The sequence below is a fragment of the Myripristis murdjan genome, chromosome 18 (assembly GCF_902150065.1).
Source record: "Myripristis murdjan chromosome 18, fMyrMur1.1, whole genome shotgun sequence".
Taxonomy (NCBI): domain Eukaryota; kingdom Metazoa; phylum Chordata; class Actinopteri; order Holocentriformes; family Holocentridae; genus Myripristis; species Myripristis murdjan.
The window spans coordinates 8,171,983-8,190,628 of record NC_043997.1 but is presented as its reverse complement, the minus strand read 5'-3'; the positions used below and the strand labels follow the sequence as shown (position 1 = coordinate 8,190,628).

Genomic DNA, 18,646 nt, shown 5'->3' with positions numbered 1-18,646 from the left:
TCGTGTCTTGTTCAGAGACTGTTCTCTCTTCAACGATTGGCCACGCTGCCCCTGCGATTTGCGGTGGTGCTGCGCCATTTGGTCTATACCCTTAAGCTTCATGAAGACTTGCAGAAATATGGACGAAATTAATGCAGAATACGGACAGAATGCTATATCCGTATCCGTGCTTAACGTTGAGTATAAATGAGTCTTTGGACAAGATGAAGGTTAAAGCGGTTAAGGTTGAGCGTTGAGTAAAAACGAGCCTCTTCGTAGCAGGTCCATTATCACGACCTCGTCCACCATCGCAATCCTTTTTGTTGTCAGACACTTTGGACTCTGAGCTGCCCTCTAGTGGATGCCAACGTAAAGGACGCAAAGTTACAAAGTTACAAAGTTACAAAGTTTCAAACAGGCATATCAATTTTTGTACATAAAGGGAGTATAAATGAGCCTTAAGCTGGCTCATGTGTTCGCCCGACCCCTCGGCGAGTCAATCAAAGGTCAAGACTAAACCAATTCAAAATATGTTTTTTTTTCCATTAAAAATAAATTGTAATATAATCCTAGGTGTTGCAACTTTATGATCCACAATATGGGCTCTGTTTCTGATATTCCTCCAGTGTGTGTTAAAGACAGCAGGACGCATTTGTTTGCATTTTATTTTGTTAAATATGATTTCAAAGTACCCCTCGCTCCCCATTCTAGTGTTAGTCAAGTGCATCGCCAACACCTCACCCCCCCACCTTGTGCTCCTTGAGGGAGGGGGCAGGGGCACTACTGAGTGACAGCAAAATATAAAAAAAACAAACAAAAAAAAAAAAAAAAAACAAATACACAAACTCATAAACAACATTATCGAACCAACGCACAGACGCCGGTGCCAGTAGCATCAACACAAACACATGAACTGTGTCACCTGACTGTTCGCTGCTTCCTGTCAGCCAGCTGCTACTGGTACAAACACACACACACACACACACACACACACACAGACACACACACACACACAGGTATGCTACCTGACCAGTGCTCCCACCCAGTGCTGAGAATTCACAGCTAAATAAAAAACAAGTATGCAGACTAGCATTACACAAAGGGAACTGAATGGAAAGTAACTGAAAGAGAGAAATGAAAGGAAAAATACAAAAAAAGATGGATGGATATCTCTTTTTCAGGCAACAATCACACACACGCACATCTGCATCAGTGATGTAAAGACAGTAAACAAGGAAATTAAAACAAGGCAACAGGTCCCTTCTGCCAACAGTGAGCACATTGTTTCTTAACATTTAGGACCTTTGCCCTTTCCCATGTAGGGAATTTGATTTATCCTACAAGCTCAATGTAGAGCCACACTCAATATCATGTATGATAACTCAGCATGGTGTACGTTAGTGATGCACGGATTTAATTGCAGCTATATCTGCAGGCACTGCGGATAATCTGCAGTTTGGGGGCGGGTTGGGTTATAAAAATGAACTCTGACTGACAGCGGATGGGTTTCAAGTGGCTGAAATGAAACAGCATTAATGAAGAAAACAATTACATCACCTAAAATGTGAACATGGTTTAAGCATCGTTTTTGGTCAAGCACAAATTTACTTTAAATAAAAGTCCATTTATTTAAGAGTTAAGATAAGATAGTGTATATTAAAGCCTTAGCATGGAGTCTAGTGTGCGCTAAGGTGTTATCACGGAGCTCAAAATAGTGCGGTCTGTGTTAACGGAGTGGAATCTGCAGTATCGGTCAACACGGTCAGGATGGGGCCGCCTGTCATTCAACACTGTGCACGCTCAAGTGCTAACATGGAGCTCGGCCTCACTCTGGATCTAGCCGGGACACACGGATGCACAAGTGGACGTACCAATCTTCCCGGAAACGTGGCACATTTTCTTTTTAGAGCGAGCAGAGAGAGAGGGAGGCAGAGAGAGAGAGGGGGAGAGAGGTTAGTCTACAGTTAGACAGGTACAGAGAGAAAAGACAGAAAAGAGAAAATGTTGTCCGTCAGGTTGAGCTGGTGTAAAGTACACTTGGCTCACTCCATCCTCCCCTCCCTCCTCTCTCTCTCTCTCTCTCTCTCTCTCTCTCTCTCTCTCTCTCTCTGACATCTCTTCCTCTTTTATCTCTTTGTAGGCTCATCACAACTCTATATGTTCATATTCATGGGAGAAATAAAAATGGGCAGCGTGTGTGCCTGCAGGTAGTGGGGTGGTTGAATAGTTGAATGTGTGTGTGTGTGTGTGTGTCCTCGCATTTGAGGGAACAGTTATTTCAGCAGTGGATGAATGAGAAAAAGGCAGTAATTTCCTTTTGCACACACACTCGGGCCGACATTAAATCCTGATACTTTGGCGCAATTTTACTCTCTTAATTCACACCAACAAAGCACATAAGCACAGACACTGAATTAAACTCTAAGGGATGAGGAGAATGATATATATATACAAATTTAAATGATATATACAAATATCGGATTAAAATGTAAACGGATGGAGAGAATGAACAGAGAGAGAGAAAGAGAGAGAGAAAGGTTATCCAGGTAACCGAGAGCAGGTTTTCTTTCAGCAGATTATCTCTTTGACTGAAATATTTTCTGCATTTTGCATCACTTCCCCAGAATAAAGTGTATTTATAGGCCTACTTGACAGATAGATAGATAGATAGCACTAAAAAGAAGACCGGATAGGAAAAAACACAAGCGCTGCAGGTGAGAGCAGGGAAGTGATGTGACAGAAACGAGGAGGAGGGGGAGGAGGAGGGGAAAGGCTCTGCCCAAACTCCTCAGACAGCCCCGGCAACATGCCATTCATTCATTCATCCTGCACCTCTCCTAACCCCAGGCGCACTAATCACACCACGCCATCTCACCACTCACTCTCCCACAGACAGTTATCCTCTTTCTTTTGCTTTTGTTTTCCTTCTTTTTCCATTTCGGTTGTGCTCTTGTCGTCTCCGCCGCCCGCACTGGCATTTGACCAGCCGTGATTTCGCAGTCCTCTTCTGTGACGGTGACGGTTTTCAGATTTGCCTGCTGTCGTGGCTTTGCGACTGAAACGTCCCGGCCCTCTGTTTCCAGCTTTTACCTCCTATGGTTCACTATTTCTCGTGTTTTTAGGGTAGCTGGGAGGTGTGGTGAGTAGACAGGCCATCCTCCTTTACAAAAAAATTCAAAATCACATGAGTGAGGCCAAAGCACATGTGCTGTGTGGCTGAGCTGCCTCCAAATAGGAGCTGGTGCTAGACCAGATTTTTATGAGCAATTTTACTTCTCTAGTAATAGTGGGTCTGTCTCAATCGAAGGGCTAGATGACTTCAAGGTCGCAGCCCACGGTGCCCACGTAGGAGGCGTCCGACGTAGGTGCCGATATCAGGTTTAGGGGAACTAAAAGTTTAGTGAATTGGGACGGTGTAGCCTGCGGAGGATTCCTACGTCATTATTATCGAGGCTTCCCGAAGCGAAGCCGATTTGAGTGATGCAGCGTAAAATGCCGAAGTTGGTGTCGGAGGTGTGTCGGTGAACACCTGAGCATGAAACAAAACGATAAGCAGCTTCAGCGCTCTCAAGATGGACAACATGGATTCTGTAGTTTTATGTATTTTATTTTATTTTGTCTTCGTGAAGATGCAGAAAATTAAGATAATTGTTACACCTCACAAATTTGCAACAGACTATCCCAATTAAAGTAACTGTACACATGGCTACATTGTAATGTACCTGACGCGCTGATGGTTGCTATGGAAACATCATGCAAAATGCCTATCTAACTCATCTAACTAAACTTGCATTTACAGGCGAATCTATGGTGGTAATTATAGGCATGAAAACTTATCCAAACGTCATGATGTAAACATTAAGACGGTCTAAAACAGGCTTCATAATTCCAGCAATGGTGGCTGATCCAGAAATTCAACCGGACCGAAAGGTACCCTGGGAAGTAGGCTGTGATGTCGGCCGCGAAGCATCGTGGAGGTGTTTCCTGCAAATTAGTCAAAAATAGGCTGGATCTGTCGGCTGCATTTGCAGGACCCTGCGTGGTAAAACTGAATTGGGACAGCACTTGTGACGTAAGCAGCCTACAAATACGACCTAGGTAGCGTACAGCCTTTGAATTGGGACAGAGCCACTGTTTTTCTAGCAATTTCAACTTCAGACTTCAGAAACAGAGAGAGAGGGAGAGCAAATAGGCAACCACGTGACTGCCCATTGCATTGTGGAAAGTGGTTGCCATTAGTTAGGATACACTGTTTTGTTTATATCAATTCGAGCTCACAGGAACTACAACAGCATGGCAACACAATGACAATAAAACCAAAAAGTAATGCCGAAAAACAAACAAACCAAAAGAACTAGGAAATGCAGGATTCTTTACGGAGAGAGGCTTAACAAAGAGGCAAAGGAGCCGTAACATTACTGAGAAAATAAAGGACATTAACAGGATGGATCCATACGAGCGCAGATAGTGGAAAGGTGACCTCAGTGTGTTATCACAACAATTCCTGACCTAAACTGTGGCTCTGCTGCACATTAAGGAGAAAACAGGCCCAGAGCTGAAACGTTGAAAAACTGTTTCATACATTTTTTTTTTGGTGCAATAAACGTCAAATGTTACACATGAAGTATTTCGAATTCTGATTGTGATGTCATACAAATAAAGAGATTCAAAAAGCTTCATTGAACATCATTTAATTGGCAAAACGTGTTACTAACATATGAATAAGACTATAAATATGGTCTAAATCTAGTGACGCATCCTTAACTCAAGGCTGGAAAAAGCTGATAAATCACAGTATTGGCGATCAGCTGCACGTCTGTAAGGCACACCATTTTTATATTTCTTATATAGTTTCTATTTCTTGTAATTGAATTCTTCTCTTGGGAATTGAGCCGCTGCAACTGACCTAATTTCCCCTCGAAGATCAATAACGTATTTCTGATCTGATTCTGATGTCAGTCAGTTCAATGAATGTTTTTTAATTTTTTTTTTTTTTTAAATGTATGCAACTTTATTTGTTTCTTATCACTCCCTGATATGAAGTTCCTGCTGGATCTCCTTCTCCGAGCAAATGACAGTGACAGCTCAGACCTTTTTTCTCCATGTGACTTCTTCAAACACCCCACAGATGATAACAAAATGTTTATGCATTATTATGCAAATCTGAAAGGCTTCATGTTGACCTTTGACCCCCATGGGCTTCAATAAAGTATCACATGACTACCTTTCTTCTGCTTTCCCGTCCTCCCCCGATAGCATCTCTTCCCCACCTCCTGCAAGCAATACAACAATATAAAGTTTAGCCGATGTGCACATACAAATACTAAAAAACATGAAAAGTGTGAATCAATGCTTGTTAAAAACACCTTGCATGACTGTAAAGAGGAGAGACAGACACCAAGTGACATCAGGAGGAGGATGTTATAAAAAAACAGCAAAATGCATGAACCTGCAGCTCAGTGATGTTGCTGAAAACACATTAATGGTGGCTTAAGGTGCTTAGGGCCAGAGCTTACACAAGCTACACAAACTTACACAACCTGCGTGAGGATATATCTATATGTAACCAGTAAGGGGTGGGGGATGTGTGTGTGTGTGGGGGGGGGGATATATACTTTGACTGACAGGCCTGACAAAATTTGACTGGGATACATTTTCCACACGTTGGAGGAGAGATGAGCGCGTCAAAAGGAGGGATGGAAGGCAAAAATGCAGACGCGATGCTTGTGCAAGAGAGCAGCTACGCATATTCACCCTCAACATGTCATTATCTGTGTGTGCTTTCCTTACCGGAGTGTGTTTAGATGTGTGTGTGTGTGTGTTGGTGTGTGTGTAAGAGAGAGAGAGAGAAAGAGTTTGCATGAAAGCTTGTATAATATACTTCAGTGCTTGTGTAATTGTGTTTGTGTGTGTGTGTGTGTGTGTGTGTACGTGCTAAGAGGGTCATTATGTCTAGGTTTCAGGTGTGGCAATGGGTGGGCAAGGATGTGTCTGTGTGTGTGTGTGTGTGTGTGTGTGTGTGTGTGTCAGGGGGGTAATTACAAAGACAAGAGAATAGTGGTGAACCAGGAGGGGGTTGTCAACACACACAGCAGGGCGGGAAGGGCAGGGCACACACACACACACACACACACACAAAATGACCATTGATCCCTGACTCCCTCATACTGGTCTGCATTCAGCCTCCTCAGTTACAACATTATCCTAAATTGACCAGTAAAATGTCAACTAACTACAACTAACTGTAACAAAGCCAGGATTCTACTACTGAACATGAATCATAACTATCAATTATAAGTGATAGTCAGAATACATTTCCCTGGCTGATTGGTGAGTAAACAGCAGAATCTCCAGCTAAATAAAAACTATAGTCTGAATTAAGTAACTTCAGCATGTGCAATGGCAGAATGAATATTTGGTCAGAGATTTTCACAATCTACAACAAATACAGTTATTCAGTTCTATACTGAATCATTCTGGGAGCCACTTGTTAGGACAAACCACCAACGCTGAACAGCTCTCCATATTATATGAATGCAACACTCTTAAACTCGTGGCAAACCCATTTAAAAATGTGGTTAGTACTATTCTCGAGTTCTGATTCCTAAAAGTCACTAAAAGTGTAATAAAATGGAGTGTTAATCCGTTCAAGCAGGACTGGGTGGGCTTTAGTTAGGGTAACAACATCGTCTGGACCCTGAAGACCAACCAGCTGTCCAGTGGAGAGAAAATATCCTGCTTGTTGGAAGTGAAAGACTGATGGCTATTTAGAAATATTTTAGCTAATAAGGCTGGGATGATACTCTAGTTTGTGGATGTTAAGTTTCATGAGGCTGCGATTATCTTAAAAGTCACTATAGGTCATTTTATATAGTGATGTCAAGTTTCAAACAATGGTCTGACTGCAGTGAAATGGCTGCTATGGGGGCCAACATCATCACACATGAATCAAATGTGGCTCATTGAATCCACAAGAGTCTCAGCTTTCCAGTCAAAGACAATTTATGCAACTCCAAGACTGTTTAGGCCCCAGTCTGCACAAACACACCATTTTACAACAGGCCACAAGAAGAACACATGTGCACTGCAGGGTTTGTGGCCCAAACTGCATGGGATTAGCAGAAGGTGGGCGTGTCTGCAAAGGGGAGAGCCGTGGCTGCCCAGAAAACCCATTTTCATTCACCCAGCTGGAGGTCAGAGGTCAAGGGAACTCTTTCAGAACACCAGATTTTCCCTCACCGAAATTTAGTCTAACTTTAGAGCAATATACATGACATACTTGGTACCAACGGATTACTTAGGTTGTCTAGTTTTACATCTGATACCTTTATGACATCTTTGCTTTAAATTCAGTAATGAAAACAAAAGATTAAAAAACTCAGCAGCAGGAGGGATAAAAACTGAGGTGGTGTTCGGTTTGGAATCGCTCCACTCGTACACCTGAGTGTGTGACTGTAGATTTACACAAATCGAATGACACTCCATTGACAAATTCAACCTAATTTCATCCTATTCTGCTCTAGGCCCAAAAAAAAAATCCTTTAATTAACCTTTATTTAACCAAGCAAGTCATTTTCAAAAGTGCAGTTCACAATGTTTTTAAGTGAAATATCCATTCTTTTTATAGTATTTATTTTAGTTTCATATTTATTAGATGTGTGCTTGTTGTTGTTGTTATTAATTACACTGATCAGGAGTGTTTCCCCTAATTCCCATGTACTTGTACACACTTAGTGCAATAAAGGCTTTGTGTTCTATTCTACTCTATTCTATTTTAAAAAACAAATCCTTATTTACAATGGCAGCAAATGTGGTTCACAGATGAACTTCACTCAGAGTTTTGAAAGGTGTGTTTATGAGGCCTCGGTGTAGGTGTGTGTTTGAGAGAGTGTGTATCTATATGGCACCCATTCTCTCTCTCTCACTCTCTCTCTCCCCCCTCTTTTCTTCTCTTTTCCACCGTTTTCTCTCATCAACACCTGAAAACTGAATGGGGAGAGAGAGAGAGAGAGAGAGAGAGAGAGAGAGAGAGAGAGAGAGAGAGAGAGAGAGAGAGAGAGAGAGAGGTGGGGTAAACCGGTTCAGCAGGTATACAGAGGCCTTGCCCAGGCTCTCCGGCTTGTTGTCACCGTTATTTCTGGCACGCATGCGCGCTGGCGTCCGTTTCCTGCTTTTTTAAATGAGTACCTGCGCTGCTTTTGACCCACCTCTGTCGACTGTGTGTGTGTGTGTATGTGTGAGTGTGTGTGTGAGTGGTCAGGATACGTTATCTACCTCTTTTTTCCTCAGGCCGCTCTCTCTCTCACTCACCCACACGAACACGCACTCCCGTTATTTGACGGCGCAGCGGCAGACATTCGCCTTACCTGTCCGGGTTGCTCACCTGAGCGGACTCACCTGTCCTGACGCCGAGGGGATTTTTTTGTCCATTTCTGCTTCAGCGCTGCAAAAACAAACCAGCTTAAGCCTTCGAGGATATATAAAAGCGACTTTTAAACGGGGGCAAACTGCGAAAACAGAAGAAAAGTTTAAGGAGAGCGGCGAAAAGGACCGATACCTTCCGTTTTCACCTCTCCCATGATCCTTCCAGAAGGCGTGGGGCGACTTTGGAGTTTGCTTTTGTAACTTTTAGCTGAATTTCGCTCCGTCACTTTGAAGCGGCTTCTCCGCCAGCCAAAGGGGCGCAGGCTTAATTGAGCATGCCGAGGGCCTTTCTGGTGAAAAAGGCGAGTGTTTCGCCGGGAAAGCGGAACTGGAGCGAGCTGCCCGACCATGAACGAGGCGACGTCTACATCCCAGGTGAGTCCACGCCGCCGTCATAAGCCATATTTGTCGCCGGAGCGGTCAAAAGCGAACGTGGCCGCGGCTCGGGTCGGCCTTAAATGCGTCTCGGGTGTGATTAATTAAGGATTTGATGCGTTTACGGCCCTTTTTTTTCTGGCGTGGTAACACCAAGTGGCAAAGGGGGGGACAGTGGTCATTGTAACGGGGCGGCTGCAAATGGCCACCGAATAACGGGAAACCAGCGGGCCGTGAAGTGAGGGCTTCATCCCCGCAGTCACAATATAGGGCAAAAGTCATGTTTATTTATTTATTTATTTATTTACCACTTCAACATTAAGCAAGTAAAGATAAATTTGCAACATGACTGCACCCAGAGTCTAATTACCTGACAGCGTGGCTTTTACAATTAAGATGAAACAATCAAAAGATAAATATGAACAAAATGAAACTACAAAAACACTTGTACCAGTTTGATCAGAACCCTGGAAAATGAAGTTTTTATTTGAGTTATTGTTTGTTTGATTCGGCCTACCTGTCATGTTCAGTGTGTGTGTGTGTGTGTGTATGTGTGTGTAGCGACGGCCCAACCTAGATATGAAAAGGGCCCGTTGCTTTTTTTCATATCGACCTTCAGCCCCTGATTTCTTCCTTGTGGCGCAGGCTGCAGGTAGAGCAACAGCCTTCATTAAACAGCTTGCATAACCAGTCCGCCAATTGCGCCTGTAGCGTAGGCCTAAAATTAAATCTTGCACACAAGTTGTAAGGATTAATCACCACCAACGATCCTCGCTTGTTTGTGCCGTTTCTGCGGACTGAAGCTGTCATCACATCCCTGCAGTAGCTATAGACAAATCTGCTTCCATAAACTGGGTCAAAACATGAAATGAGTGCAGAACAGCATGATCAAAACAAATAAGTCTTATTGCGGTTTCTGTTGCAATTGCAGTATGTCTCACAATTGCAATGGTCGTTTGGTGCATCATAATTTTCTGTTTTCACTGAAAAAGCTGCAACAAAAGTGTTTTTCCTTACATCTTGAGAATACAATGTGTGTGCCCATGCATCTGTGTAGCACCACAGTACTTCATTTAGGCTCTGATGGTGTTTTTGTCACACATTTGACCTTTTTATTAAAAAAAAAAAAAAAATATCAAGTCTGTGATATGGATAATGCACATGGTCATAATGCACCGTCATTGGGCTATGTTTCGATTAATCGATCAGCATTCGTTTTTCAGTATTTAATCAGATTATATGTCCCTTGGCTTTTAAGGAAATTCTCTGATTTGGGTAATTAGATTAATAAAAAGTTCAGGCCTAAGAGCTGACATGTCTCTGGCACACCTAAAGGCTGTTTACCGTCAACTTTGCATCAAAATAACAAGCGCAGGGTCGTTTCTTAGTCTCTCTCTCTCACTTTTAGTCTTTCCTTGAGAACAATCCCCATTGTTGCCATCGGCAGGGTTTTTATTGTTGGGCCACATCGGTATCAGATAACAGCTAACGGACTACACCCCTCTCTCTCTCTCTCTCTCTCTCTCTCTCTCCCTTCCCCCTCTGTCCGGCCTCTCTCTCTCCTCATCTCCGTTAACTTTTAATCATTGACCTTTCCATCCTTTCTCGAGTGTTTGAAGCAGAAACAGTTGGATGAACTGAAACGCCACTCCAGCCGTCAGGAGCATGAACTTGTGTCTTTGGACTTTATAATGGCATTTAAACCGCAATGCTCATTTGTCGTGGCCCATGATTGTTAGCATGTACCTGTCATGTAAATATGTTTTTGGATGAACCCAGGAGGAATAGTTAATCAGAACTAATGGGTAAATAAATAAATTAATTATTTATTTATTTATTTTTTTAAATCTGGCTTCAACTTGCGGGAGAACTGCTTTTAGGGAGAACCACCACATAAGATTTCACAGAAAACATAAAAATCGTGCCATTGCTATAGCGAAACTTACTTTTTGACACTTTTTGGACATCTTTAAACTCTTATGTCTCCAGGTGACCATGATAGGATCAGTTTTTAGGCAAATAACCACCAGTAGCCTGTATATATAATAATCAATTATATTCTCCACCAAAGAGTAGTTGCGTTTTTAAAAACAGTATAAATAAAGGTACAAATGGGATGTTTACTTGTCTTGTTTCCTGTAAAAATTGATGCAACTTACTACATTCGAGTTTTCCTCATTAATATGCGTGTCAGCCCTAAAGATTTGGGTAAAGTGAGTCTAGGTAGGCCAGGAGAACTCTGCTTTGCAATAATGAAGAAATAACTGTGCGTAATTACGCGCAGACTCTCGTCACCTCAACCCGCAGCAACGGTCTCACCCAGCCCCTGGTATGTGCCGTTACTTGATGTACCTGCCCGACGTGTGTGTGTGTGTGTGTGTGTGTTTGTCTGTCTCTCACACAGGTATGATAATTGCTGTCAGAAACGGGCGTGTTGAATAGTTTATGAGGCACCAGTTTGACCCAGTGTTGTTTTTAGTCCAGAAACATGTTGCGGGGCCTGTTTCTGCTCTTTTCTGTTACAATCCCAGCTAGAGGCTTAATCTGCTCACTTTGGGTCTGCCTATAAATTAATAGTCTGGTTTAGCCTGTCTGGCAACTAGCTCCCACTGATACCACTGCAGTCCGCTTTTCTTTCCCTCACACATTCAGTGAAGGAAATTTAATAAAGTAGAACTAGATTCATCAAAAAGAGAAATAGAAGTACGTAGACACAATAGGCTACAACAAGAAGAACTATATTAAAGAGCAATACACTAATAAACACGTATCATAGCACAAGTGTTAGCTCATATACTGTTACTGATACATATGTCCATATCCATATAGGAGGATAATATGAACTTAATTTATGTTGCACCTTTAAAAACAGCAATTACAAGGTGCTTCATTGTTCATTGATTATTGAATATTGGCCATCCATACATTATATGATACCGATACCGAGTGGGCAAGCGTGTTGATCTCTGTGCTTGTGATTGGAAGGAGGTGATATGCAGCTTTGTTGCTCTTAATAAACTTTTTTTTTTTTTTTTTTTAATCTGGGTCAAACCTATTTGATTATTTGGTGAATATTAGGTTTGCAACACGAGAAGTAACAGGAAACATCAAATTTAACCAGACAAATGGAATATAAAACAGCTTCGCCTCATGATTAAAAACAAAAAACAAAAAAAAAAAACAAAAAAAAAACAACAACAACAACTGTAGGTTAAAAAAAAATTGTAAAAGCAATATTTAGTATTCCGTTTCCTGCTTGATAAATGAAAAGGTTAATATGAAAGCCGAATTTGATTCCAGCCTCAAAAATTATAATGAATTATCAGTTTAGTCTATTAATGGCCTAATTAAATTCTATAATGAGCCAACATTTGACAAAAGTGAGATTTTTTCGATTCCAATGACTAAAGTTTTTTTTTTTTTTTTTTTTAAGGTTGTATTATGAGAATATAAATTAGCCTACTCTTCCCTGGTCTATATGTGTCGTCAGCAATGCGTGTCCCCGCTACGAAGTTAATGTTTATTGGACGGGAGGAAATATAACGGACCTGACCGACTCTGTCTGCGGCCTGGTGCTACACACAGTACGCCTTTGGCAAACACACACACGCACGCACGCACGCACGCACACAGACACACACACACACAGAGCAGGTTTGTGTGTGTTTGATAAAGTTATCTGCAGATTGTTGACTCTATCTTAAAGCTGCGATGTTAAATGGATGGCGAGTCATGAAAGGTATTAAAGAGCACGTAGAGGGTTCAGGACAGGCCTCTCTCCCTCTCTCTCTCTCTCTCTCTCTCTCTCTCTCTCTCTCTCTCTCTCTCTCTCTCTCTCTCTCTCTCTGAACTGTGGGGTATTTTGAACCTCCCTCCCCCCAGCAATTCATTCTCCAGTGAATGAGGAAAAGGAGGGGTGAACAAATAAGGCAAGATGGGATTAAATATCCAACCACTAACAGCAGGCAACACAGGAACTTACTATTACCACTCGAAAAGCTTACATAAAGCATCCAAAATGTCATAAAGATACAGTTTAGTCAGTTACAAATCTATGGCCACTTGAGCATTTAGTGCAGATCACATCAGAACACACACAATCTCTCTTTTATAATACATTTCAGAAGGATACCATACAGATATTATTGTAGAACTGAAAGCCCTCATAGGGAAGTGTGACTGTAATGGCGCCACAGGAGATAAACATACCATAAAACACCACATGGTCACTGTAAAAACCTCACTGTCAGCTGCCAATGACACACTTTAACTCCGTGAAGTAAGACAAGAGTAGTTTTGTGAGAGTGACTGAGTATGTATCTGTTCATGAATAGACTACATAAAATGCCTGTCTCTTTTATTAGCTCTTTGATTGTCTATCCAGTTTGATGCCTACATGCAGCCACACAACAGTTTAAAGGAAGATCTATCTCTCTCTATCCATCTGTCTATGTATCTATCTGGAAGAAAAACAACATTTTAACACTGAAGATGAGACCACATGACGTTCCAAGATGCCACTTTTTGCACTGTAGAAGTCGAAGTAGCAGTAGCATTGATCGTTTTAGAACCTTAAATCATTCTTTATGGGAATATTACAGGAATATTGTAGGTTATTATACAGTGAAGTATCATTTGAGCCACTATTAACCTATCGTTTAGGCCCATAGGCACAGGTTGAGTCTCCGAGCCAAAACCCCCCCTGAGGCAAGTGGACATAAAGCTTCATGTTGCATGTGGATCTGTTTTTGTGTCTTGTACTTCAGCGCAGGGTTTCCCAAACTTTTTCAACTGATGGACAAGATTTTATTCAAAGGAATCACCTTCGAGAAGATTTTTGTTGTTGCATGTGGAGAAACTAAAAATAGGTGTAGTCAAATTATTCAAACTCTTTTCCCCCTAAATTATGATTAAAGCATCCCTTTGTTGTTATAGTGACCCCCCGCTCCCCTGCAACTTTATGATGATCGGGGGTCCCCTGATGGTCCCCGGGCCCCGGTGTGGGAACCGTTGCTGTAGCATACCGTTAGCAGTGTCAGTTTATGCCTGGATCTGTCACTCTCGATACATATAGCTGCCATTTTCACCGTTATAACTCACTGTCCCGCTTCGTTTGCATTTACATTTGAGTTTTATCTGATTAAGGCCCTGCACCGTCAACTGATTCGTTGTCTTTACTGAACCACACCTGCCTTTGGGCATTTGGCACACACACACAGGCACAGACACACACACACACACATGCACACAGAGGAACTCTATCTCTCTCTCTCTCTCAATGTATCTTGTCATAGCGTTCTCATTTGAACACACACACTCTCTGGTGTAGGTCGATGTTTGTCCTGTGACTAGATCCTCCCTCCCTCTCTCTCTCATAATGGTATTTTGTCATAGTGTGCTCATACACAGAAGCACATAGACACACACACACACACACACACACACACACACACACACACACACAGAAGCATCCACCCCGGCAGAGGTGGATTGTTTGAGGAGAGTGCAGAGCCGGTGCCGCAAGACCGGCTGGTCAGACTAGTCTAACTGTAATGGGAGCGTGTGTGTGTGTGCGTGTGTGTGTGTGTGGGGGGTGTGTGTCTGTCCTATTGTTTCATGTGGCTCAAGTCGCACGCACACACTCATAGACACTCACACACACAAAAACTCTACAACTTTTTATGTTTGCCAAAGAGCAGATTGTGCAAATATAAAACCATGTATGCAGGCAGCATGTCTGTTAGTAGCATCTCTCTATTGTGAAAGAAGTTGATTTTCCAAGAGTTTTGGAGGAATCAAAGCAATCATAATTATAAGTCATCCTCTTTCCCTGTCCAGTTCAGCTTATTTCAGTGAAATTTTATTGCCATGACCATGCAAAAATAGTAAAAGTATCCAAAAACAAAGTAAAATAAAAAAAAATAAACAAAGTGAAAAAGCAGAGTAAAAAGAAAGATTAAACCTATTAATATTAAGATAACCATCACTTAATGTCATCATCAGAAAACCCATCAGTCAAGTTGGTGACTAAATCACACATATCATATCATATCATATCATATATCTCATATCATCTCTCTTCTTCTCCCCTGCAGTCTCCATCTTCCCTCCGTCCAGCCTGATGATGGAAGCTGAAGCCAGCCCCGCTGAGGCGATGCCACTCTGCCTCACCAAGCGCACACACACTCTCTCTGACACACACGCGCGTGCCGAGCTGCCGTCGTGCACAGTGCTGGGCCAGCCGCAGAGCCCGGCGGCGGTGGTGGCAGCGGCGTCAGAGGAGAGGTCAGAGGTCAGGTCAGAGGTCAGGAGGAGGTCACAGGGCGGCTCCACGTACGTCCGATCCAAAATCAAGGTGAGGAAACGACGAATGGTTGATGGGAGTGCTTTTAAAGTTTAGATCCTGTCCTGACAAAACTATTGTTAGTTGAGAGGGGGGCTGTGTGTTAGTTACAAGTGTTCAACAAGTGTGATGGATCATTTTTATTCATCTGAGCCGTAGCATTAGCCTTTGAAATGCACAAACAGTATCTGTTTACCTTTATAGCTGAGAGTTTAGGCTGTTTTGGTTTTTGACTGTAATATTACAAGCACTGTTTACTCTCAAATCTCTTGATAAGTTTCCTAATAATTTCAAATCTCACATTGCAAATCCTTCCTCAGCACTGCATGATGAGGAGGGAAGGGCTTTAGGTGCTGAAGAGTTTGATTGCAACATGTTGTATTTTAATTCAGGAACGAAATATTTCCTTACGTCTGTTTCTCAATATTTAAAAACCACAGGTTGTTGTTATTTTATAAGTGGTGGGCTGGCTCTATATGGCTAATAACTTCCTAAATATTCAATAAGGAGTAGGGCTAAATGATATGGTAACAAAAAAATACGTCAATAAATTTTAAAGATATTGCAATGGTAATTTATTTGCATGTCAGTAGTCATTTTGGTGACATGCAGGTCAGTTTCATAGAAGCTGGTTGGGTATTTCTTTTTGGAATAAAGTCAAACTGCCTTTATAATTACAGTTGAAGCTTGTTTAAACAGTGAATCTAGTAAAAATGTAACTTATATTTATTTTATATTTTTTTTTGTGTGTTTCTCCCACCACAGGTAACTACAGGCGAGTTACCCCCTGAAACTTCTCCCCGTCCTCTCCCTCTTCCTCCCATCCCTACCCAGCCCACCTTCACCACAGACATTACCATGGCTCCCGTTGCCTTGACAACATCCACTGCCACCCTGCCAGCGGTCACCACGGTTACCAGATCGGCGGGAAGTAAAAGTTCATCATCAGGGACGACAGGAGCATTTGTGTGCCAGGTATGTTCATCATCTTGGTGAAATGACAAGTTCTGCTGAATATTTGACCATTAATTGCTTCTTATTTTAGAAAGGTTATATTTAAAGGGCCATTGAGCAATCAGTGACTTTTATTGACCTCTATCGGTGACTAGTAGGAATTGCAACAACAACTGCTACAGAACACAACCCACCTGAGCTATGGTGGCCCATAAGTGACAGAAAGGACATCATCTTTTCCATCTTTTTTTCAATAGAATGTGTCTGTCTCTTTCTGGCTTTCACAGTTGAAATTTTGGATTCTGGTCGCTAGCTGACAGCATCGTCCTACATTGCTGCTGCTGAAAATATGTCTTGAAGGATTAGAGGGATTTAATTTAATTATTCAGCTTGGGGGAAAAAAATTAAAATAATGTAATGTGAATTGACCCTGACTGTGTTGTGGTTGCGTTCAGGTTTGCCAGAAGACTTTCCAGTATCAGCGGATGTTGAACAGACATGTCAAGTGCCACAACGAGACCAAGAGACACCTGTGCGACTTCTGCGGCAAAGGCTTCAACGACACCTTTGACCTCAAGAGACACGTACGCACACACACAGGTATGGGATGCGAACAGGCTACCCCTTTTCATGCCTTTACACACATACACATGCAAGGGAATGTCAACTGCTGCTGTGTTGTTTGAATTCCCCCTTAAAGGTGATCATTAAAGGTAAATCTAAGACTAAATAAGGGAAGCATCAAGGTATCTTAGATGCATTTAAACGTTTTATTCTGAGGGTCTAAAACTGAAACTTGTTCATACATGGGTCCAAGTTCAAGAACACACAGAAACATGTATGACCATGACACACATTTGCACACCCTCACACACTCTTTCCACGTCTCTACCCCAGGAGTCCGTCCCTACAAGTGCGAGTTGTGCGACAAGGCCTTCACGCAGCGTTGCTCCCTCGAGTCCCACATGAAGAAGATCCACGGCATCACCCAGAAGTACGCCTACAAGGAGCGACGCAACAAGCTGTACGTCTGCGAGGAGTGCGGCCACACGGCGGGAACTCAGGACGACCTGATGATCCACCTCCACTCGCTTCACCCCAACAGTCCCTTCCTGAAGAGCAAGGCGGCAAGGAGAGCCGGAGGCACAGGAGTCGGAGGACGAGCTGAAAAAGAGGGAGGATCAGCAGGGGGATCCATGCCGTCGTCTCCACAAGGCGCCGAGAGCGACGATACCACTGGTTCAGCTGGACAGTAGAGGGAAGGATGGGTGGAGGGAGGGATGAGAGGGAGAGAGGGGTGTGCAAAGCAGACAGATGATTAACCAAAAGGAGATGGATGAAGGATGGATGGAGTGAGGTGAATAAGAAAGGCAGAAATGGACAAAAAACACAGGAGCAGCGATGGAGGAAGTGTTGGCTTGACTTGTTTGTCAAATATATAGGAAGTAACCTCAATGGGAATCATGTACCAAATAAGGCCAAGTCTCACATTAGGTGACATATTTTACATGAGATTATAATGCCTAAGAGATTATTAACATATTCCTCACATTAGTCGGGTCTTTCCAATAGCAGCATCATTTTCTTCCTCTGGTTTGTATATGAATATCACCTGTGGGGTTTTTCTGTACAGTGAAAAAGTTTTCTATGAAAAAATTACTTTATTCATTAAAGGGAGTAATATATTACTTGAGAATGTATTTTGTTTTGTGTTACGCATTGTCTTAATAATTATGTACCATACCTTTCTTTAGGATATTAGGAGCATTGCCCTCATATTTATGTGGATTGTTGATGGATGATTGCATTGACTTCATGATGGCGCCGTGGGCCAAACGCACAACTGTCCTTTTACACTGTAAGCACAAGAAGGGAATTGCACTGGATAAAACGGTTATTTTCATGGAAGGATGCAGGTGTGCCTTCCTTAGTTCCTGTGCAGCCAAAAGTGATGAACGCTACCTTCAAGTTCCACAAGGTTTTGCATCAGAAGTTCCAATTATTTGAACTTCAGCCCATACAACTGCCAATGGTATTGCGTTGGCTGGATGGTTATAGGCGGACGTTCTTTGATGGTTCCGTCTTAGGATATGAAGAATATCCCACTTCCATTTACTCTCAACTTAGGGTACGCTAAGAAGCGTCCAAGCTTGTGGAAAGAATTAAATGCAGTTCGGTGCTTGCACTTGTCGTGTCAAAGGACAAAAAGAATGAGAGCCTTCTGGTTTGACAGTTCTTGACTGTACCTGTATTAAGAAATGACTCACTGTAGACTGCTCGTGCCTTTAGTAACTGGTTCAAGACGAAGGCGCAAAAGTGTCGTTGCCGCTCTCTGGCAGCAACATGGAGGTCTCGAACTCTTGGACAACAGTGACGCAACCATACCTGAGATCTACCTACTGAATCATTTGAAATTGCTCTGCATGGTGGTGTCACGTCAATTCCTCACATCTAAATGTCAGTTCCTCAAATCAAAGCAGCCAAATGTCATGATTTACTTCTGCCAGTTCCAGGCCTGTCAGAGATACTCTGCGTTCATGGCGCTGTGAGATTGGCCTGGAGGTAATTAAT

General features: G+C 42.5%; 1 protein-coding gene and 1 long non-coding RNA gene across 2 annotated transcripts; one reads left to right on the top strand and one right to left on the bottom strand.

The window, feature by feature from the left end:
- Positions 1-2,324: 2,324 nt before the first annotated feature.
- LOC115376578 (uncharacterized) lies at positions 2,325-8,678 on the bottom strand. The gene is made up of 4 exons (XR_003929821.1): positions 8,537-8,678; positions 8,346-8,422; positions 5,204-5,252; positions 2,325-3,139 (listed from the first exon to the last, which is right to left on the bottom strand). It is a non-coding gene; the product is annotated as an uncharacterized LOC115376578 (long non-coding RNA).
- Positions 8,169-17,771, top strand: ovol1a (ovo-like zinc finger 1a). Its single transcript, XM_030076254.1, has 5 exons — positions 8,169-8,778; positions 14,874-15,133; positions 15,887-16,096; positions 16,531-16,675; positions 16,973-17,771. Exons 1-5 carry the CDS (start codon positions 8,679-8,681, stop codon positions 17,329-17,331), a joined length of 1,074 nt encoding a protein of 357 aa, XP_029932114.1. The 5' UTR covers positions 8,169-8,678; the 3' UTR covers positions 17,332-17,771.
- Positions 17,772-18,646: the final 875 nt, after the last annotated feature.

Bases quoted from the DNA above. Each gene is read 5' to 3' on its own strand.
- ovol1a (XM_030076254.1), top strand. From the start codon at position 8,679: ATGCCGAGGGCCTTTCTGGTGAAAAAGGCGAGTGTTTCGCCGGGAAAG. The intron at 16,097-16,530 runs GTATGTTCATCA...GGTTGCGTTCAG, and splicing joins CAGGAGCATTTGTGTGCCAG to GTTTGCCAGAAGACTTTCCA. The intron at 16,676-16,972 runs GTATGGGATGCG...TCTCTACCCCAG, and splicing joins ACACGTACGCACACACACAG to GAGTCCGTCCCTACAAGTGC.